Source organism: Chelonia mydas, chromosome 15 (assembly GCF_015237465.2).
Source record: "Chelonia mydas isolate rCheMyd1 chromosome 15, rCheMyd1.pri.v2, whole genome shotgun sequence".
Lineage (NCBI taxonomy): Eukaryota > Metazoa > Chordata > Testudines > Cheloniidae > Chelonia > Chelonia mydas.
Genome location: NC_057856.1, coordinates 30606714 through 30626882, shown reverse-complemented (window position 1 = coordinate 30626882; position 20169 = coordinate 30606714). Strand labels below are relative to the sequence as shown.

Genomic DNA, 20169 nt, shown 5'->3' with positions numbered 1-20169 from the left:
AGGTGTGTGTGTATATTTAACCTCTGTTCTGCTCTACGCTAGTTATGGAATGCAGGATGTCTGTGCTTAAAACAGAAGCAAATTAAACTCTGATTCTTGCACAGATTAGAATACAACACACAATACTTATCACCATTTCCATGACAACAGATATGGAAAGGGATTTCATTTGCAAGAACGGTAGAAAAACACATTGCGGAGAAGGTAATGAACATGGGCTGTAAAAAGAAAGATGGAACATTTTATTTAATTGTAGTTGCCTTACTTAGATACCCGTTGTTCCCAAGACTAGATGCCAGTCTGCGCTGGAGAGGGGAGAAAAGGTCTGAGGGAAACGCTCTTTGTGCTCAGGCATGTGTGTAGAGGCTGCCGTTATCTTGCTGCACAATTAACAAGGAAAGTTCTGTAAAAACTCATATAATCTTGCAGTTTCACTTTGGGTCAGGTAAATAAATCATGTCCCCAGGAAATGCTAGAAAGGCTTTGCCGTGTCAGGATAGTGCTGTTCATTAGACAGACGATGGACAGCCTAAAACAGCCATTAGCCTCCATCTTGTGCACCGTGAATGAAGTTTGCTGGAAGCGGTTCTCAGGCTGATTTCAATAAGTTTTCTATTTCTTCACAATTTTTTCCATTGTAGATGTGACTAGTAACTAGTAAGTGTCGAGAGACAGAGGAATGACTGTGGAATTGACTAGATTCCTTCTTTACTTTGGAAATCCCACAGAACCAAATCCAGGTTCTGGGCATGAGCTGGAGCCCTTTGACAGTCATTCCACTGACTTCTGTGGGCTTTGGATTGGGCCCCTCATGAGAACCATGAGTAGGAACCCTAAAATCAGAGGTGCCCCATTACATAAAGTCACATTCATGCCTGTTGATTTGAATTGTAAGTGCCCACAGAGTGAGCCCAAGCATCATGGGACAGCTTGTATTATTTCAGATGGGAGAGAGATGGAAAAGGAGTTTCAAGCCCAGAGATTTTCTGAGGCCGTGAGAGGTTTGTGTTACTGAGGGTTTTGAGGGGTGCTTGTGAAAAGCCTGTCACACAAAGAGGTACGCTGTCTTTAAAGATGCCCACTTAGAGGGTCAATCCCAGAGGGCACTTTAGTCTCAGCGGGGAGATCTCCCCGAAAGTAAAAGGTACAGTGCTTTGAAACACAAGAATTTGGCTGGAGCTCACTCTGTGTCCGACATGCAAACACACTTCCCATCTTTCCTCTAGAGCTCCTGGCAGCAAACAGAACCTGGGAAGACAGCAACTGCACTCCTCGCTTTGCTTTCCTGACTAAACTCCTCATAACAAAACATTACTTTTTGGAGCACAATTCCAGCTCCCTTTCTTACTTCTGCTACCTCAGTTTGAAAGCAGGGAGGCCAAGAATACACAGGTCACAAGATTTTAGATATTAAGGGGAGCTGTAAAATATCAGAATTAACAGGGTCAGTAGGGTGCATGTCTGTGGAAAAACAGCTGGGATATAACTCCATTAATGACTCTACAAAAGTCTAGTCCTACTGGAGCTGAAGCTTGTTTTTTCCTAGCCCTGATTAATGCACACCAAAATCATTAAGGCAGGGCACTGGCCAAATGTCTGCGCATGTTTACAGAAGAGGGTCCATGACTGCTTGGTCAGTTGGGTGTAGTGATGTCATCATGTATTTGGGATAGGCCTGTAACAAGCGTCTTACTTCTGTGCGTGTAGAGGTGCTAGAGCGTTTCCAGCATCCCAGCATAACAAAGAGAGAGGTGCCAAATGAAAAGAAAAGAAAACCAAATGTGTCTAAGGTCTCTGACCTGACTGCGAACGTTCTCAAGCTCCTCTTTGCTGACAGACGGACTGGGCTCTCCCGCTGTCACCAGCAGGAGCTGCACATCTGCGAGAAGAGCGTGTGTCCTCTTCAGGTCCCGCCGAAGCCGCTTCTCTACGTCAAAGTCCCGATGACCAATCTGGGGGCAGAAAGGTTTTCATTAGAGTCAGTCCCCCATTCTGCAGGAAATTCCAACATTTCAGGGTTTTTTATTTAGAATCAAATGAAAAGGTGACATTTCAAAATTTCCCATGGAACCAAACCTCAGGAACATTTCAAACTGGACTGTTGAAATGTTTCACTTCAACATGTTGTTCAACAAAACTTTGTCAGAATCAACTTGCCCTCACAAAACGTTTTGAGTTTGATGAAATTACATTTCCCAGTAGAAAACTGTTGCGTTAGAAAATCTGTGACCAGATCTAGTTTCTGTTAGATGCAGTCTGCCTCAGTCTCCAGTCAAACAACAGATTTCAAAGGAGCAGCAAAGAAACTTTCTGTAGTGATCCAACAGTTCAAATGAATAACTAACGACAAAGTCTAGGACCCAGGTGCTTTAAAATTTCTTTATTCTGTGGTATTCCCTATATATAACACGTGTGCACAGTGGTTATTGAGATCCACAGCGAGTCCGGACTTTATCCACCATCTCGCCGCCCTTAAGTGATTTCATCTTTACTGTTGACCCCACTCAGCAGTGACGGATGCCAGCGAAAGCTCTATGGGTATCTTCCATCGGAACGTGACAGGCTTTGCCATCTGAACTGCTCGCCCATCAAAAGACGGCTATAACCCTTGCCCTCACTTAGAGCTTGCAGATCTGAAACACCAGGTGCTGCTCTCCAATGCCCTGCTTCCTACCCAGACAAACATCGGAGTAAACCCTGCACCAGGCACGAGCTATCGCTCCTCTGCAGTAGGAAGAGGCCTACAGCAACATTATCCCACTCTCAGAGCTAGAAAACATTTTTACCAAGGATACTAATACAGAAAAACCAGTGTGGCTCAAGGAAGAACAAGACAGCAATGCAGCAGAATATCAGTCTGGGATCATGGAGGACTGTAAAATGTATTTTTCATTGTCACTGTCATTACTGCAGATTTGACCATTCAGGCTTTACACCCTTGGAACATGAACCAACTGGGAGGTGAATTCCCCACCCCATAAGACAGGCTGCAGATCATCCATGCAGCCTCTCTGCAAGGCTTTGTGCTGGCATCAGGGGTGAATTCCAACAACAGTGAGGGGAAAGTCCTGCAAATCCTGGTTTGAATGTTGAAATGGATTGGCCTTGCCTGGATCTCTGCCCCTTGCACACTGGCCTTCTGTTAATACTGGTGCAATTGAGAATTACTAACATGGAGACTCACGGAAATTGAATCTCTGATTTCTACAGGCATTCACACCTAAAACCTGGTTACTAGGATTACACTCATCCAATCAGGGAACAGAAACTACCCACTGTGCTTTATGACCCAATCATGATTAAGCAACATCTCAAATCTCAAATATTGAACAGCTTAAATTAAAAAGTTATCACAAGTTATTGAAGAATTAAAAAAAAAGATCAAGAAAACATACAATTTTATCTGGAAAATTCCACATCGGAAAAAAAAAAAACCAGGGAAAAACCCCACCAAATAAATGTTCAGTATGAATTATTCCCACAGCGCTAATGCAGAGCATCTGTTTTTATAGCGAAAGGACTGTTTGCAAATGACAGTTATTCAGTTGTGTCCCTTGCTCTGTAGGTAGAGGTTTGTGTTATTATGGGGGCTCCTCACCAGTTAATTTTGTGCCAGTGTATTACCCTGAAGCCCTTTAAAGAAGTAGTGAGTTTAAAATATTCGACACCCAAATGAATTTGTGAGTATCCACGGACACAAGATAAGAGAATTAGAGAAAAAAAAAGCAAACAAGGACATGGTCCCAGTGTTTGATTTCATACTAATTGGAATACGACAGCTCTTGCACTCTGTGCTTCTAAATATTCCTTTATGTGTCTCCTCTACTCTCAGATCTAGCCTCCTATCATCTGTTCACTGGTTAAAATTCATTATGCAGACTTGACCTTGGAACCTGTTTTAAAGCTGCTTGGCATTTTTCTGTAACCTGAAAACACTGGTGGCGTCTCCGCTTCCTTAATTGGCTTTCAGCTGTTTGATAAGAAGGTCTGCAGCATACTGTCCACTGCAAATCAGACTGTAGCGCTAATAACTCGAAAGCAGAGCAGATGCGCTTTTCTCCCATTCTCTCTCCCCGCCCCTCCCCACACGGGCAGGCTCTCTCCTGGACGCTGTACTGTACTGTTTGTCCTATCTCAGCGCTCATCTGCCACAGCAGATGAATTCTGTGTCATAAATACAAATTGGGTTTATTGACTTTGCCATTCTCAGTGCACAGAGAACGCCAGTCTCCGCCTGCCCCCTCTGTCATCACCGACAGGTGCCTTTTCACTTGCAATCAGGGCCAGAAAAGCTGACTAATACAGTGTTTTTCGTGCCCACGTTTGCTCTTCCTTTCCGCTAATCACAATAGGAAATGAAGAATCCCAACAGTGAACGTGGTCATTTGGTGCAGGGCACGGAGAGAGAGAGATTATACAGTCCTGGCAATACCTTGTGTGGGGTACCAGCAGGGCAGCATCCTCTGGTAAGGACAATCTGACACTACCTAACTCCCATGCACTGAATTCTCTCTACAGCTCATATACTATATTCATTCATCTGTGTTAATTTTTGTAAACTATCAAACAGAAGGAACACACTGAATTGACTGGTGGTAGTAATAACAATACCCTGCATTTATATAGCAGTGTTTATTCTGCCAGTTACCAAGCATTTTACGAGCTGAAAGCCTATGGGAAGTTCTGGATAGGCCCCATTACACAATTTTACATCTATCCTGAAATCTCCCCACCATTGCACAGTGTTGTTAGACTCCAAAATTCTTCATCTTCTCTCCAAAACGTAATGAACATAGTAAGTGCCAGACCTCATGAACCCCAGCCAGATTATTCCAATGACCAGGAGTTATGCTAGCCTATGACCATAACTCCAAATAAGTAGTTCCCACTCTCCTCGGCGTGCCCTTGTTTTAAAGCTATTTTAATTGCAATATAATGCTGAGCTGTCCACAGGCAGTTTGAAAACATCAGCATAAAAGACTCAGCTCACTGGGCTACAGCCCTGAGTCTCGCTGTCTTTCCACACAGAAGTGATGAGACAGCATGTCTAAATGTCCAGTGAGGCTGCTCTTCTGTCTGGCCCTTACCCTGCACACCCAGGTAAGGACATGGTGCATGAGAGAGTTTCCAAACATGGCTAGGTTTGTATGTCATCTCATCGAAATTTCGTCTAATGAAGCCACGTTCAAGTTCCTTATCGTATAATTTAACATGAAAGAGCTGTGTATGCTTTTTCCAGCACATGCTCTTCAATCACCGCCCTACACACATTAGATGGTGACAAAAGATTTGTTTGAATGAATGTGGTAGGGACAGACATCTACAGTAAATAACAATCTGATAATGGCTTCTCTGGGCAGAAGGAGTTGGTCCAGCATTTGTTTTGGTTTGTTTGCTTCTCGCACAAAAATAGTACAAGGAAAGCATTTCTTTCCAATGGTTAGTTATCCAGACACTTATTCTGAGAAAAACTATAAAGCTGCACCTCCAAGATCCCGTTATGGGACCAGCCCCTTTGTTCTGAGACTATATTGGGACCCCAGCACTCGAACTGCTATGGCAAATGATACTGCTCCAATAGGCAGGGTAATATTTAGTGGAAGAAAAGCTGGGATTTGCCCCTTGGCAACATGTTTGATAGCAAGGGGCTCATTGTGTTCTGGTTCTGGCTTCATTTGTTTTTTTGTAACTTGTCCCATATTAATAAAAAAAGGCAATAGTGGTTTGGGTGGGGGCATGCCGAGTGCAAGGTGGGAATGCCAAGGATTGGAGACACACACATTCGTCTGGCTAGCAGTTTCATAAGCCATCTCCCAGGAGCTGGTAAAATAAGTTGACTGATGGATTCCAGTTTCCTACCTGCTCACAGAGGGTCGCAATGAGCCCTTCCAGATCCTGCTTCTCGTGGAGCACCATCTGCTTCTCCTCAAATTCCTGCTCCAACTGCATCTCCAGCTGACGAAGCTGCACACAGGTGAGAAGCACACAGACTGCTCAGAATGCAATCTCCTGCCCCAGCAGAGGCCGGCAGATGGCCACGGGGATTGCTTCCAACTTAATAACTACTTCCCGGACACTACTTTGCTTGCTCCTTCCAGCGGTCTCTGAACGGTTTGCACCTTTCCGTTTAAAAAGGTGAAGGCAATCACAGTCCCATTTTACATGAAGTCTCTTATTTCTGATTGAAAATATAATAATATGGCCCAATGGTGCGGCCTGCCAGGGCATGGCCAAAGCAGCAGCTAAGTAATGGCTCCTGCTGGCACACATACAGCAGCTTGGCAGCCAGCTGAACACTCCCATCAATGCTAGTAGGGATGGGAGACTTGTTGCCCTTTAAAGACACACTGGATATGTCTACACTGCTAAGAAACCCTGCAGCAGCAAAGTCTCAGAGCCTGGGTCAACTGACTGGGGCTCATGGGGCTCACACTCAGGGGCTAAAATGACCAGTGTAGACATTCCCACCCAGCGAGGATCTCAGAGCCCGGGATCCAGCTGAGCAGGAATGTCTACACTGCTATTTTCAGCCCTGTAGGGCGAGCCCCACAAGCCTGAGTCCTTCAACCTGGGCTTTTCTGAGACTCACTGCCACAGGGGTTTGGGGCTGTGTAGACGTACCTTCTGTGTATTGGGGAGATGGCCCCAGTGTCTTCTTGGCAACGCAACCACTTCTGGCTAAGGAGAGGGAGACGTGGAGGCCTCCTCCCAACCCACAAAGCTTTCCAGGGGCCACTTCCAGCTTGGTCCGTGATGCCACCCAGAGTGCACTTGAAGTGCATGGCCAGAAGCACCTTTCATGCCTATAATTATTGTTGCCTCAACCCTCTTTTGCAAACATCAGTGTCTGCTCTGCTTCCTCATGCTTTGGGAGAGGCAGACAGACCAGATGCTCCAGTTCCTCATGGCTGCTCTGCCCAGCTCTAGTGAGAGCCTACCCTGACAACAGGGGATTCCCCCCAGCAAGGTAATCCTCAGGTGGCCTAGAGATGCCACAGCAGCTCCTGAGAATTAGTTTGACTGTGGCCAGAGAAAAGGGGGCCATATTCCCTGCGCTTCTGACAAGGACTTGCCGTGTGACCTCGGCCCGAGTCACGTAACCTGCGTGCCTCAGTTTTCCCATCTGTGAAGAGGTCACAACAGTGAGCTCACAGAGGTATTGTGAGGACTAATCAGGCCATGTTTGTACAGCCGATGGAGGAGGGAGAGGCTTGAAGAAGTGGCAAGTGTCAGGGGAACCGAACTGGGCTCATTTATCTGGCCCCTCTCTAGGCACCACTTATCACCTCTTGTTGAGACAACGAAACAAGATCCTGATGAGCAGTTCAGAGCTTTGCTGCATGACTGACAGAGGACCAGCTAGACCCTAAATGGGGTGGGGAAATCAAAATCAGAATGGTTTATTTCACAGCATGGTTTTTGCTCCTTCAAGCCACTGGAAGGACCTGGCCTAGAGCAGCAAACTTGCCAAGAAGACTCCATCTCTGAACCTGTCAGTGGCTGGCAGGGCTCATCAGAGCTCTCTCAAGTCAGCACCAGCCTCCTTCTGCATCTCTGAAAAGCTGCTCATCAGCTGGGTTTAAAAGGGAAAAGTGAGCAAGCGAGATACTAAATATTGATTCCCCTCTTGAGAGTCTCTGCCATTTACTCATTTAGAAAAGAAACATTCAGTCTATTTGGGGCAAGGGAGGGAAAAGAAGAAAAATCTCTCTTCAGCTGAGAGCAGCCTTGGAACCTGTTCAAAATTTTTTCAGTGAAATTGACACTATCTTACCCCTTCATGGAGGGCAATTAACAAAACAAACACAGACAAAGCCTGGGAACTATGACTACCGGATTCCCGAGTGGAATACAATGTGATAATGCCCAGCAATTGAAAGCCATTGGGCCCAAGAATAAGTAGAAAGGAATAGAAAAAGAGGGGATGTGTGTAGAGAGAATCATATAAAATGTGATGAGTGTGGCCAACCGTTGAACCTCCCTGTATTAATTTTCCTGGACAGAATGATGACAGCCCTCTGTGGAGAAAGAGGTGGTTAGGGACTATTTAGAAAAGCTAGACGTGCACAAGTCCATGGGGCCGGACGAGTTGCATCCGAGAGTGCTAAAGGAATTGGCGGATGTGATTGCAGAGCCATTGGCCATTATCTTTGAAAACTCGTGGCGAACGGGGGAAGTCCCAGATGACTGGAAAAAGGCTAATGTAGTGCCAATCTTTAAAAAAGGGAAGAAGGAGGATCCTGGGAACTACAGGCCCGTCAGCCTCACCTCAGTCCCCGGAAAAATCATGGAGCAGGTCCTCAAGGAATCAATCCTGAAGCACTTACACGAGAGGAAAGTGATCAGGAACAGTCAGCATGGATTCACCAAGGGTAGGTCATGCCTGACTAATCTAATAGCCTTCTATGATGAGATTACTGATTCTGTGGATGAAGGGAAAGCAGTGGATGTATTGTTTCTTGACTTTAGCAAAGCTTTTGACATGGTCTCCCACAGTATTCTTGTCAGCAAGTTAAAGAAGTATGGGCTGGATGAATGCACTATAAGGTGGGTAGAAAGTTGGCTAGATTGTCGGGCTCAACGGGTAGTGATCAATGGCTCCATGTCTAGTTGGCAGGCGGTGTCAAGTGGAGTGCCCCAGGGGTCGGTCCTGGGGCCGGTTTTGTTCAATATCTTCATAAATGATCTGGAGGATGGTGTGGATTGCACTCTCAGCAAATTTGCGGATGATACTAAACTGGGAGGAGTGGTAGATACGCTGGAGGGCAGGGATAGGATACAGAGGGACCTAGACAAATTGGAGGATTGGGCCAAAAGAAACCTGATGCGGTTCAATAAGGATAAGTGCAGGGTCCTGCACTTAGGACGGAAGAACCCAATGCACCGCTACAGACTAGGGACCGAATGGCTAGGCAGCAGTTCTGCGGAAAAGGACCTAGGGGTGACAGTGGACGAGAAGCTGGATATGAGTCAGCAGTGTGCCCTTGTTGCCAAGAAGGCCAATGGCATTTTGGGATGTATAAGTAGGGGCATAGCGAGCAGATCGAGGGACGTGATCGTTCCCCTCTATTCGACATTGGTGAGGCCTCATCTGGAGTACTGTGTCCAGTTTTGGGCCCCACACTACAAGAAGGATGTGGATAAATTGGAAAGAGTCCAGCGAAGGGCAACAAAAATGATTAGGGGTCTAGAGCACATGACTTATGAGGAGAGGCTGAGGGAACTGGGATTGTTTAGTCTGCAGAAGAGAAGAATGAGGGGAGATTTGATAGCTGCTTTCAACTACCTGAAAGGGGGTTCCAAAGAGGATGGCTCTAGACTGTTCTCAATGGTAGCAGATGACAGAACGAGGAGTAATGGTCTCAAGTTGCAATGGGGGAGGTTTAGATTGGATATTAGGAAAAACTTTTTCACTAAGAGGGTGGTGAAACACTGGAATGCGTTACCTAGGGAGGTGGTAGAATCTCCTTCCTTACAGGTTTTTAAGGTCAGGCTTGACAAAGCCCTGGCTGGGATGATTTAACTGGGACTTGGTCCTGCTTTGAGCAGGGGGTTGGACTAGATGACCTTCTGGGGTCCCTTCCAACCCTGATATTCTATGATTCTATGATTCTACTGTGTCCAGTTTTGGGCCCCACACTACAAGAAGGACGTGGACAAATTGGAGAGAGTCCAGCGAAGGGCAACAAAAATGATTAGGGGTCTGGAACACATGACTTATGAGGAGAGGCTGAGGGAACTGGGATTGTTTAGTCTGCGGAAGAGAAGAATGAGGGGGGATTTGATAGCTGCTTTCAACTACCTGAGAGGTGGTTCCAGAGAGGATGGTTCTAGACTATTCTCAGTGGTAGAAGAGGACAGGACAAGGAGTAATGGTCTCAAGTTGCAGTGGGGGAGGTTTAGGTTGGATATTAGGAAAAACTTTTTCACCAAGAGGGTGGTGAAACACTGGAATGTGATACCTAGGGAGGTGGTAGAATCTCCTTCCTTGGAAGTTTTTAAGGTCAGGCTTGACAAAGCCTTGGCTGGGATGATTTGATTGGGGATTGGTCCTGCTTTGAGCAGGGGGTTGGACTAGATGACCTTCTGGGGTCCCTTCCAACCCTGATATTCTATGATTCTATGACGCTGTCCGTGGTTCTCCACCAGCAGATTGTAATATGCCGGGGTGGGGGTCTCTCTGCAGGGACCATGTCCCTGACAATAATGGAGTCATACATGCGTCAGTGACCCAAACATCCTTCACATGCGACTCCTCCACAAATGTCTGGCTGTGGAACTGATGGAGGCCGCTTGTGTTTGCTTCCTGTTGTGTCCTGACACACATACTCCTCTTTTTTGTTTTATGCAAAAGCACAGATACATTCACCCTCAACAGAGATCATTTGCTATTGACAACAGGGTGTTCAAGATGCATGGCTCACACTATCTGCTTGAAAGCAGCATGTCAACACAATGTTAAACATAGGGGTTTGCACCTTTCCGAATATTGCACTTAGATTACAAGCTATATTTGCTCTGTCCCATTTTCTGTCTGAATCAATTAGGCCTTGCAACACTGAGCAGTGCAATGTCTAAATACTTGTAAAAATCTGGGCCTAATTCCTTATTTGTTCCCCAGTCAAAGCCACATGCAGAAGAGAATTCTAAATCTCCTCCCCAAAGGCGGGTTAATAACGCATCCCACCCTGAGTCCCTTGGTCACACCCTTCAGCGAATCCCATCCCAATTAATACTTTGCCGACTTACCCTCCTCTGACAGGACTGGCGAACATCCTCTAGCTCCTCTTCCTTGTCTTCCAGCTCCTTCTGGTGCATCTGCTTCATCCGTTCTATTTCCATTTCAAGCCGCATGTGGAGCTGAGGAGGCCCAAGACAAAGAGCTCTAGGTCAGCTGGGGGAATTGTTACAAACTCTCCCAGAGCTTCCCCAGCTTACTGACCAGGAAGGAAACTGCAGCACATTTCCTCTGAAGATTTCAGAAGGATGCCAGATGGGCAGCCCATGCAGCTCAAATGCATGGGAGGGGCACAACGACCTATCACATCCTAAAAAATATCTCAGATCCCAGGCCTCACTGCCAGGGGACTTCGAATGACAGAACCTGCCAGGAGCAAAACATTTCCAAGCAGCAAGCTGATGAAGTTACCACCTGCAGGCTGTCAGCCTTTCACAGGGATGAGCTGCTATCACCTTGCAAGACTCAGCCACTGCAATGCAAAACACCTGTTACCCATCAATGGAAGGGGGTTCTGAGCCTAAGGCTTGACAATGAAACAAGTGAACCATATTAAAATTGTTAAACAAGGAGAAGAATCAATAAGCTGAACACTGAGTTTCAATAAGGCGAGAGGCTGCAGAAGACCCTAACAATCACTCTCAAGCTGGGGAGCTGATTACTTGTTCTGTGCGTCTCAGGCTGGCTGGAGACCACGGCACTGACTTTGGACCTCCTGGATAGACTAGCGTCAGGAGGAGGAAATCTTACCTGTTCCAGCTGCTCAACAGCATTTGCATGTCGGCTCAGTGCTTTTTGCTGCTCAGCAGCACTGGACTCAAGCTCCCAAAGCTTCTTCCTTAGGGCAGCCACAGCATCCTTGTCCCAGGCCTCCGGTGAGGTGAGCTCCTGCACTCGGACGGCCAGCACTGCAATTCGCTGATTCAGATCGGAAGTTTCCAAGTCCTTTTGCTGTGCAGGGGGGGAAAAAAGAAAGTTCACAAATGTAGAGGGTCCAGGTAGTCTCGTTAGCCCCATTAGCAATGAAGCCATCTGCTTCCCCAAGAAAACAACCTCCCAGTTGAGAAACCAGAACTGGTCAGAACATGCTGCGGGTGTGTGGATAATTTAAATGAAAATGTGAAAAAATAGCTTTCACTGAAATTTGGAAAATTTGCAACCTGGCTTGTTAGGAGCCTCTTGACACTTCCCTTTTAGTGACACACAATGAAGGAGGATACAGCGAAGGGACGAGGCATTCTCTCTCATGCAGCATCTAAACAACAATAATGATCGCCGTTAACCTTACTTTTGCGATCTGCTACAGATACCCTCGGGATTCAACTCATGACACAGTGGCCTTTGCAAGGGATGGGAGGTGGACTCGGAGCTTATCTGATGCAGCAGTTTCACTCAATGAAAATAACAATCACTTCTTCAGACTCCTCCATTGGCCCCCACTCATTGCAGGATCTACTTCTCGTTTTAAGACCCCCTCCAGGAACCCACAGCACCTAACTCATACCAGTTCATCTGAACAGCCCTTTTGTCTCTTTCTCTCTACTCCTCTCTAACTCCCTCCGGCCGCCCACCACTCACCTCTTCTCTTACTCCCACAGGAGGTCACTGTTGTGGGTGTGACAGCGCCTTCCTAGCATCTGCCATCTGGTGCTAACTTCTCTCCATTGCTGGACCTGCATCTCATTTCAGCTCTCCACTGAAAGCGTGCCCTCTTTCCCTTGCCTAGTTCTCTTAATTCCCTTCTCCCTCTGCTGGTCTTTGTTCTCTAACTCCGTCGTTGTAGTTCTCAGCTCTGTAAGGAATTTTGGGACATGAGGGGTATGAAAGTTTCTCTAACAAAATAAAGCTGTGTTGCATTATCACAAGCTTTGATGGACCTGCCTCATTGATTAACTGGCACTCTGAATACCCTCATTTACTGCAAAAGTTTCCAAGCAGCTATCGCATCTCTGAGATTCCAGAATAAGAGATACGTCGTATCAACAAACACTACCAACACCCTTGACTAAAGCTAGAGATCTTTTTAGAGAGACCCCTATCATGGATCTGCTAATAAAGGATTACAGCTCCCATCAGCCCCGTCCCCACTGTATGTCCCTTTCCTCCTGGCTGGGTAAGGGCAAAGATCATGAACCAGGTGGAGGCCAGGCTCTGTTTGGAAGTGGCAGCCACATGGCAAGCCAGGAGCTGCAGAGAAGCTAGAGACAAAATAAAAAATATTCTCCAGGAACTGTGTGCAGAGCTGCTTGTGGAACCGGCTGTGACTGACAGACATTTCAACTGGAGGCAAGTCTGCATGGGACTTATGGGGAAGCAGCAGTGGCTGGGCAAGAAGCCAGGGCAGAGGAGCCCCAGTGAGTCTGGTCTGAGAAACTGCAAGCTGCTATTTGCTTGAATAGACTGGAGAGGGTACCCCAGGGCAGCAGTCCTGAAGAGCTTTGAAGAGCCATCAGTTGGATGGCCCCCAGGACCCGAACCAGAACTACTATCTCTCACTTTGAACTCTGTCTACGCCTCTTACCTAGGGTATCTGCAACCTTCCCCTTTTCTGCCAGCCCTAGCAAAATACCCTTCCCTTAGCCATGTGCCTGAGTGGTTATTGGAACCCACCAAGGCTAGAATCTACCAGGTCTAGCAGCTGGAGCACCTACAGAGCGTGCCTCCAATTCACGGTACACCTGGCAGCCTCGGGGCTTGGGGTACTGCATTACTGGGCAGCCCCAATATTTACACCCCATTCCAAGTAAATAAGGGCAACTTCAGGTTGAAAATACCCTTCTTCTACTTCTCTCTTTACACCAACCGGGGCTGATTTAACAGTAGGTCGCTCCCATTCTACACAGTCTTCAAACTCGGAGTTACGCCAGCATAAAACTGGAACAATGACGTGCTGATTTTGGTCCTGAGTTCATTCCCACAATGCGTTGGGGCCCCAGTCCTGCCGCTTGTTACAGACAGACTTACGGACAGACCCTGAAATCTGGGCAGAGCTCTATTTACTTCAGTGCGTTTCTGTGTAGCAGTTGGGTTCCTTGTCTTTCAGAGGAGCCTGATATGAGAGAGCCCTATGCATCCTGCTATGTGCTGGAAGAAATCACAGAATAAAGATGTCTCTAGCAGAGTGATTGGTGTCTAATTATCATGACTGTAATTACAACTATAAGAGCTTTGCTGGAAGATGCCAGTTCTCCAGAGGAGCCATCTAGGCAAGGGTAAAGTGGGATATTTTCCTCTTACCTCTAATCTCTGCTGAAGTTTACCCAGCTCCCATCTGATGGTGGTGTTCTCCTGGGTCACTTTTTCGCGGAGGCTCTTTTCAAACGCTGACTCTCCCAAGGCCTGGGCGAGCTGCATGTCAAACCTGCCACACGTGACACATCCGCATTACTGCTCTGCGGACAACAGCCCGGACAACCACAAGTGAGCATTAGCAGGGGAACAGCTCCAAAGGAGAGGGCAAGAAGGTGGCAATTAGCATCCACTTGGCCTTGGACTTGCCAAGTGCTTCCAAGGTGAACTCAACTCATCAGGGGCTATATAATGGATCTAGAATCTGCAAAGTCTTGCAGTCATTTGGTGAACGGCTAATTACTCCATTCAAGTGCTGGCCTCATGAAATTGAAGGTTCCTGAACAGCAGCACTGCACATTTAGCCCTTTGCACATACGCACCTACAGCGGCACTCAGCAAAGAGCAGAACATTAACAAGAGCTCTACGTGGCCATTACTGATGTAAAACACTTTAAAACACTCAGACACTCAGAGTAAGCCTGTGTGTGGAGCCTGCCCTGAACTCACACAACGTTGCAGGCAGCTCAGAGATCAGCCTCTCGCGCTGACCCTCGGACTCCGCGCTGCCCTTTCCGTGCTACGAACCTTGGGATTTCACAGCCATAATTAGGTGATTAAACCTTCTTGACTTGTTAGTAGATATGGGTCTGACCCAAACCCCTCAGGTCTAAACTCAGGATCTGAGCTCCATGGAGATGGTAAAATGAAGGATAGTGGCAGTGCAGTGTTTTGAAAAGAACACAGAGGGAGCTGATACTGCAGCCGAAGGACATTCTCTTTTTCTCTGTGCTGTGATGCAGAAGACTCAGTCTTGGTCTCTCACTTCCTTGGGAGGAGGCAGTGCCCCCCCCCCTTCCTTCACAGACACCTCTTTGGCCAAACAATAAGTAGCAACACTAAACTGCTTTGCACCCATTTCTTGGCGAGAAAACAGTGCCAGTGGTTCAGGAGTTGGAACATGAGCTCCAGGGCTTCCTTCATCCCACTCAAGGACATACAGTATTTTGCTTCCAGCCTGGGGGACTTACACAGCTAGGGGCAAACCCAGGGATCTTCACTAATGATGGATCTTTAACACACGCAGATCTCCAGGTCCTGGCCACTTCCTCTGAAATGCAAATTCTATTTGCTGCATCTCAGGAAGTAGTCACCGCCTTTGAGGGAAGGGTGTGCCTATCCTGCCTCACCTTCCCCATGAACTTTAAAATGTAGTATGCAGCTCTCTGAATTTTTCCTTACAGAACAATTTTTATAATGGAAATGTGTTACAGTTATACAGCAACAGAACGTATTGCCTGGCACAATATCCAACATTCAAAGCAGGTGAAAATAAACAGGAATGTCAGCCCCCAAAAGAAAAACCAGTGTCTGAGGCCTACTTTAGGATTCACAATTCGCTTGCTACATGCTACAGGGTTGTTGCCTGGTGCCCTTTAATGGAGATAATATTTAAACTCTGGGTATCAGAGGAATCACAGCAGCAGCCTCTGCCTTCCATGGGGTTCCCTTAAGAAGATGTTCCTGACCTCATATGACTAGCAGCCTTTGGCTATACATGAACTTACATGTTGTCGCCTCATTACTATTCTTCTCAGAAAAGACAGTGATTGCCTCACTGGGTAAACAGCTGTCATATCTTCAGAGATCAAAGTAACTCTTGCTTGGAAGGCTTTTTGTGTGAGGGCGTCTTGCTATCCACTATCCACTTCGTAGGCTCCAGCCCCATTTTTAGTGGCTGGATGGCTGGTTTTGCTTCTGCTTAACACCGATTGCTCTAGGAGCGGAGCCCAGTATATAGATCAGAGATCTGGGGTCCCCAAGAGGGGACAAGTGGTAGGTTGTTGAAATGTTCTGACCTCCTCAGGTTGTTGGCTAGCGCTGAGATTGCTGGGAAGGTCTCGATCCCAGGATTTGGCACAAAGTCCCCCCCCCCACACACACACACACACTTCCTTATTGCTTCAGTGGAGAAAACCATTGCACTCTGAGAAATGGGGTCTCCTGTTCCCTCTAGCAGCAGGCTGGGCACAGGCTGTCTGGCTGCTGAAAGGGAAGAGTCTGGATTCATAGAATCATAGAATATCAGGGTTGGAAGGGACCTCAGGAGGTCATCTAGTCCAACCCCCTGCTCAAAGCAGGACCAATTCTGTGCGTGCTCTCAGCACTGGGCTGGGGAAGCAGACACTAGCCCCCAGATGAAGGACTAATCTTTCACCAGCAAACACAGTCAGAGAAGTTTAAAACAATGGTACAATTTAGGGCTTCTTCCAGGCTGGTGCAGAGCTGGAAAAGGAAATGTGGGACAACTGACAGACAGGGAAGTGATGGTTCCAAAGGCCATGGACACAATACGTTTCTAACCCTGCAGAATCACTTGGGGAGAAGCTTTTTGGGGCACCTCCGGGCATTGTGGAGCTCAAGGGGATAAGGTATCTCTAGGCCAGCTCTAAAGCCAGAGCTGCCTCTGCTGGCAGACCCCAAAGGTGGGTCCCCACTATCTTACTTTTTCTGCTTCTTCTCCAGTTCATGATTGCGGCTCTGCAGACTTTCCATCAGGACCCGTGTGTCCTCCAGATCACAGGCCAAGTGTTTGCACTTCCTCTTCATCTGCTGTGCCACCTTCTTGGCAACCTCATAGGTGCTTTGCACTTCACTGAGCTGCAGGGCAAACAGCAATGAGACATATCAAGCTGAAATTTCTGCACGGTGATAACCGGGGAGGGGGTGTGTGAAATTCACCATTTAGGGGATTCCCAACATGCAACCTGACTAAGGCCTCAGTCCATCAGAGAGAGAGAGAAGCCTGAACCAAACACCCCAGTCCAAAAGCACTCAGTCTTTGTGGGAAGGTTGGATCTCTGCTCTGAACTTTGCAGCCGGCTCACCAACCTCTCAGATGGGCTGAACCTGAACCTCAGGACAAAACACCCTCTAGATTTGGTGAGAAATTCAGAGCTTTTTTTTGCAGCTCAGACCTATTTCTCCTGGCAAAGCTCTCCCAGGCTGACATGCATCCTGTGCAGAGACCCAGTATAAGGGCTAACTAGGTGCCACTTAAATCCAACAAGGCCAAGACACCACATCCCTGTGGGCTGAAGTGGGACTTATGTGGTGCTAGGCCTTGTGCTAGCGCTCTATCTAGGGCTGCATTTCACTGCACTGAGGGCTCTTTTCCAGCAGCAGTGATTCAAAATGATTTAACCCTTGCCACTCTGTGTGTCTATCAGGGTGAGTTCAGGGTGGCATAAATGCCAGTTTGGACCCAGTCCCCTCATGTCTGTGACATTTAAGATCATCGAACCCCACCTTTGATGTGAAAGGGAGCCTTTTAACTTACTAAAGTGGAAAAACGTTTCCACTAAGGATCCGCATTGGGCTTGGGAAGGAGAGAAACCCAGAGCACTCACAGATGAAGTGGAGTCATTAAAGAATAACTTTAAATAAGTAAAATGTTGAGTTAATGAAGCCTGTAATTCTGAACTAAGTATTGGAAAGCAAATGGGCTATTTTCTTTTACCCTAGCTCCTAAGAATTTGTTGCAATATTATAACTTTTTAATGTACCGTGAAGGTATTTATTTCTTTATGTTGCTACTAATGGCAAGGGAGCTGATTTTCTAGGCTGTTGTAAAGCGAGAACCACACTCTCAGAATGCTTCTATGGCGTTGTGAACTCTTCTTGGAGCTAACATCTGTCCGCGAGGCCTATGGCAATGAATATGCCCCGATCAAACATTGAAGAGTTGTGGGTTTGGTTTTTAATGTAGTTTAGCACGTCAAATGTCATTCCAGTTTCTAAGAAGATGTGGCGATGAGCTGCATCAAGGAGCTGATACATTTAGAGATGTGCGGAAGCTTGGCCATGGGCTCAGGGCTGCATGAAGAAGAGGACTCTAGTTCCGTTGCCCCAGGACATTGCTATGTTCAGGTTTCAATTCTTTGCTGTACTTTCTTGATCAGCATAAGCCAAAACGTACAAAAGTGGACAGTAATTTTGACTGCCTTCATTTTGGGGTGCTCCACTTGAGAGGCGGTGCAGGCTGTCTCCCACCCCCTGAAAATCAGGGCCTTCTAGATTCTTCAAGACAAGCACCCACAAATCGTGACAAGCACACACAAAACCACTTGTCATTTTTTTAAAACCGGGGCCACATTTTCCAAACGCAACCAGTACTCACGGAGAATTTAAGGCCCTGCAGGTATGTACGTGCATCTTTTTATGCATATTCTCACATTTGACCCGTGCTGAATTCTGACGTATTCTTGTGTAAATGCAACTTTACAAAATGGCTGTTTTTTTCTCAGATTAACAAAGACTTGGTTATTTTTCTTGGGGGGCAAGAGTGCGACTGGAGAGATGTTATTATTACACACTGAAGAGCACAACCCTACAAACCCTTACTGGCAGAAGAAATCCTTGCTCATGCAACTAGCCCCATGGAGTCAGATAGGCACAGAGGCGGCTCCAAAGCTCTGCAAACAAATTCTAGAGACTGTGTCAACCCCCATCACTAGTGGCAATGGTTTTACCACGACAACAGATTTCTTCCAGATCAGGACATTCAGGATGTTAACCTCTCTGCTCGCCCGACCCGTGCAGCTCCCCACTCACGTACAGAACAGAACAGGAACAGCGCTGACCTCTCAGCACTTACCTTTTGCTCCAGCTCTTTCCTACAGTTCAGTTCAGACTCCAGCCTCTCTTCAAACTGTGCAAGGCGTTTTCTGAGAAACGTGATTTCCATCTGAGCACAGTCAAATCGCATATGCCACTCCTCTTCTGTAAACAGAAAGCATGCCCAGGTAGCAGCCTGGAACCAGGCAGCAAGCACTCTAAGAAGGCTAATTCCCTTTTAACATGAGTAAAGGGTTGTATTCAACAAGTCAGCTAGACAAGCCAGACTGAGAACACTGGCACGATGCAGGTGCACTGCGCAGTGCTGACCCATCAAGGACATAAAAACATGTCTCTCCTGGAGTTCATGTGTATCACTAAACTCTCCGGGTATGTGACACTGCAATTAAACACCTGCAGCTGGCCTGTATCAGCTGACTCAGTCTTGGGCTACAAGGCTGTAAAATTGGGTGTAGACATTCGGGCTCAGGTTGGAGCCCTGACTCTGGGACCCTTCACTTTATTTCATCCTCAGTAGCTGAAGTAAAACACAAACCAGCCCCATGACCCCCCCGCCCATACACACAGTCTTTAGTCCTTGGACATCCCAGTCTAGTCTAGATAGGTTCTTTTACCGCACTCAGCACCATTGGCAGGATTAGAGGAGCTAAGCCTTCCCCATCCAGTAACCTTAACTGTACCCTCACCACGTCACAAGTGATGTGACTGTCTGTAAAACCCTCTGGTTTAAATACTCCTCACACTTTTGGAGTGTGGAGTCTCCAGGGCAGCAAAGAGAAGTACCAACAGCTACTTGGGCCGAGGCACTCGATCTCCATCCTCGCTCATCCTGCATTCCGAAGCCGTAGCAGCAGTGACGGGAGAAAAGAGGTGTCACTCCCAAGCTATGTCAGACCGGGCAATCTAGAGTGACAGATGGTGGTAAATATGCAGATGGGTTAAAGGTGGTTGGTGGCAAAGTTCTAGGAAGGGAATAGCACTGGGGTGTCCTGAAACTGCCAACAACCAGACGGATGCAAATGGGGTAAAACTGACAGGACACTGGGGGCCCCATTCAGACCTGGGTTACAGAGGTGACATCCCACTGAACACAACAGGGGTGCAGCCATTTACAGCCAGTCTGAGTTTGTCTCTGAAGCACATCACTGCTCTTGAAGGTTAGTGCTCCCTACCTCCAGCAGCACCACTTATCCCAATTTCACGCAACTGAATTTGCTGCTGAGCTTCTTCCAGCTGCTTTTCCACTGACTCCAATTTCTTCTGCACTTGGTCGTATTTACTCTGAAAGGAAGAAGTGGGTCAGCTCCTACCAGCTGCAAGCAAACTGCACAGACCAAATGGAACCAAAACTGTCTTCCCCCAGGGCAGCCACACTTCCAGCTGTGATCCTGACAGGAAAGGTCACACTACTGCCCGCTTTTTCACTATATCTGGCTTAATCAGAAATAAGAGATTCCAGCCCTGGCAGCTGGATTCATACACTCAGCAGTCTGAGTGAAACCGAG

The 20169-nt window shown here is 47.1% G+C and overlaps 1 protein-coding gene across 1 annotated transcript in view; it reads right to left on the bottom strand.

Annotated features, from left to right (window-relative positions):
- Positions 1 to 20169, bottom strand: part of MYO18B (myosin XVIIIB) — a 197441-nt gene that overhangs the window by 74645 nt on the left and 102627 nt on the right. Inside the window, exons 26-33 of the mRNA XM_037878962.1 lie at positions 19837 to 19945; positions 18684 to 18808; positions 16533 to 16687; positions 13976 to 14099; positions 11489 to 11689; positions 10750 to 10860; positions 5860 to 5964; positions 1800 to 1952 (exon numbers count right to left, since the gene is read on the bottom strand). Of these exons, the coding sequence (XP_037734890.1) occupies positions 1800 to 1952; positions 5860 to 5964; positions 10750 to 10860; positions 11489 to 11689; positions 13976 to 14099; positions 16533 to 16687; positions 18684 to 18808; positions 19837 to 19945 (1083 nt within the window). The remainder of the gene's footprint in view (positions 1 to 1799; positions 1953 to 5859; positions 5965 to 10749; positions 10861 to 11488; positions 11690 to 13975; positions 14100 to 16532; positions 16688 to 18683; positions 18809 to 19836; positions 19946 to 20169) is intronic.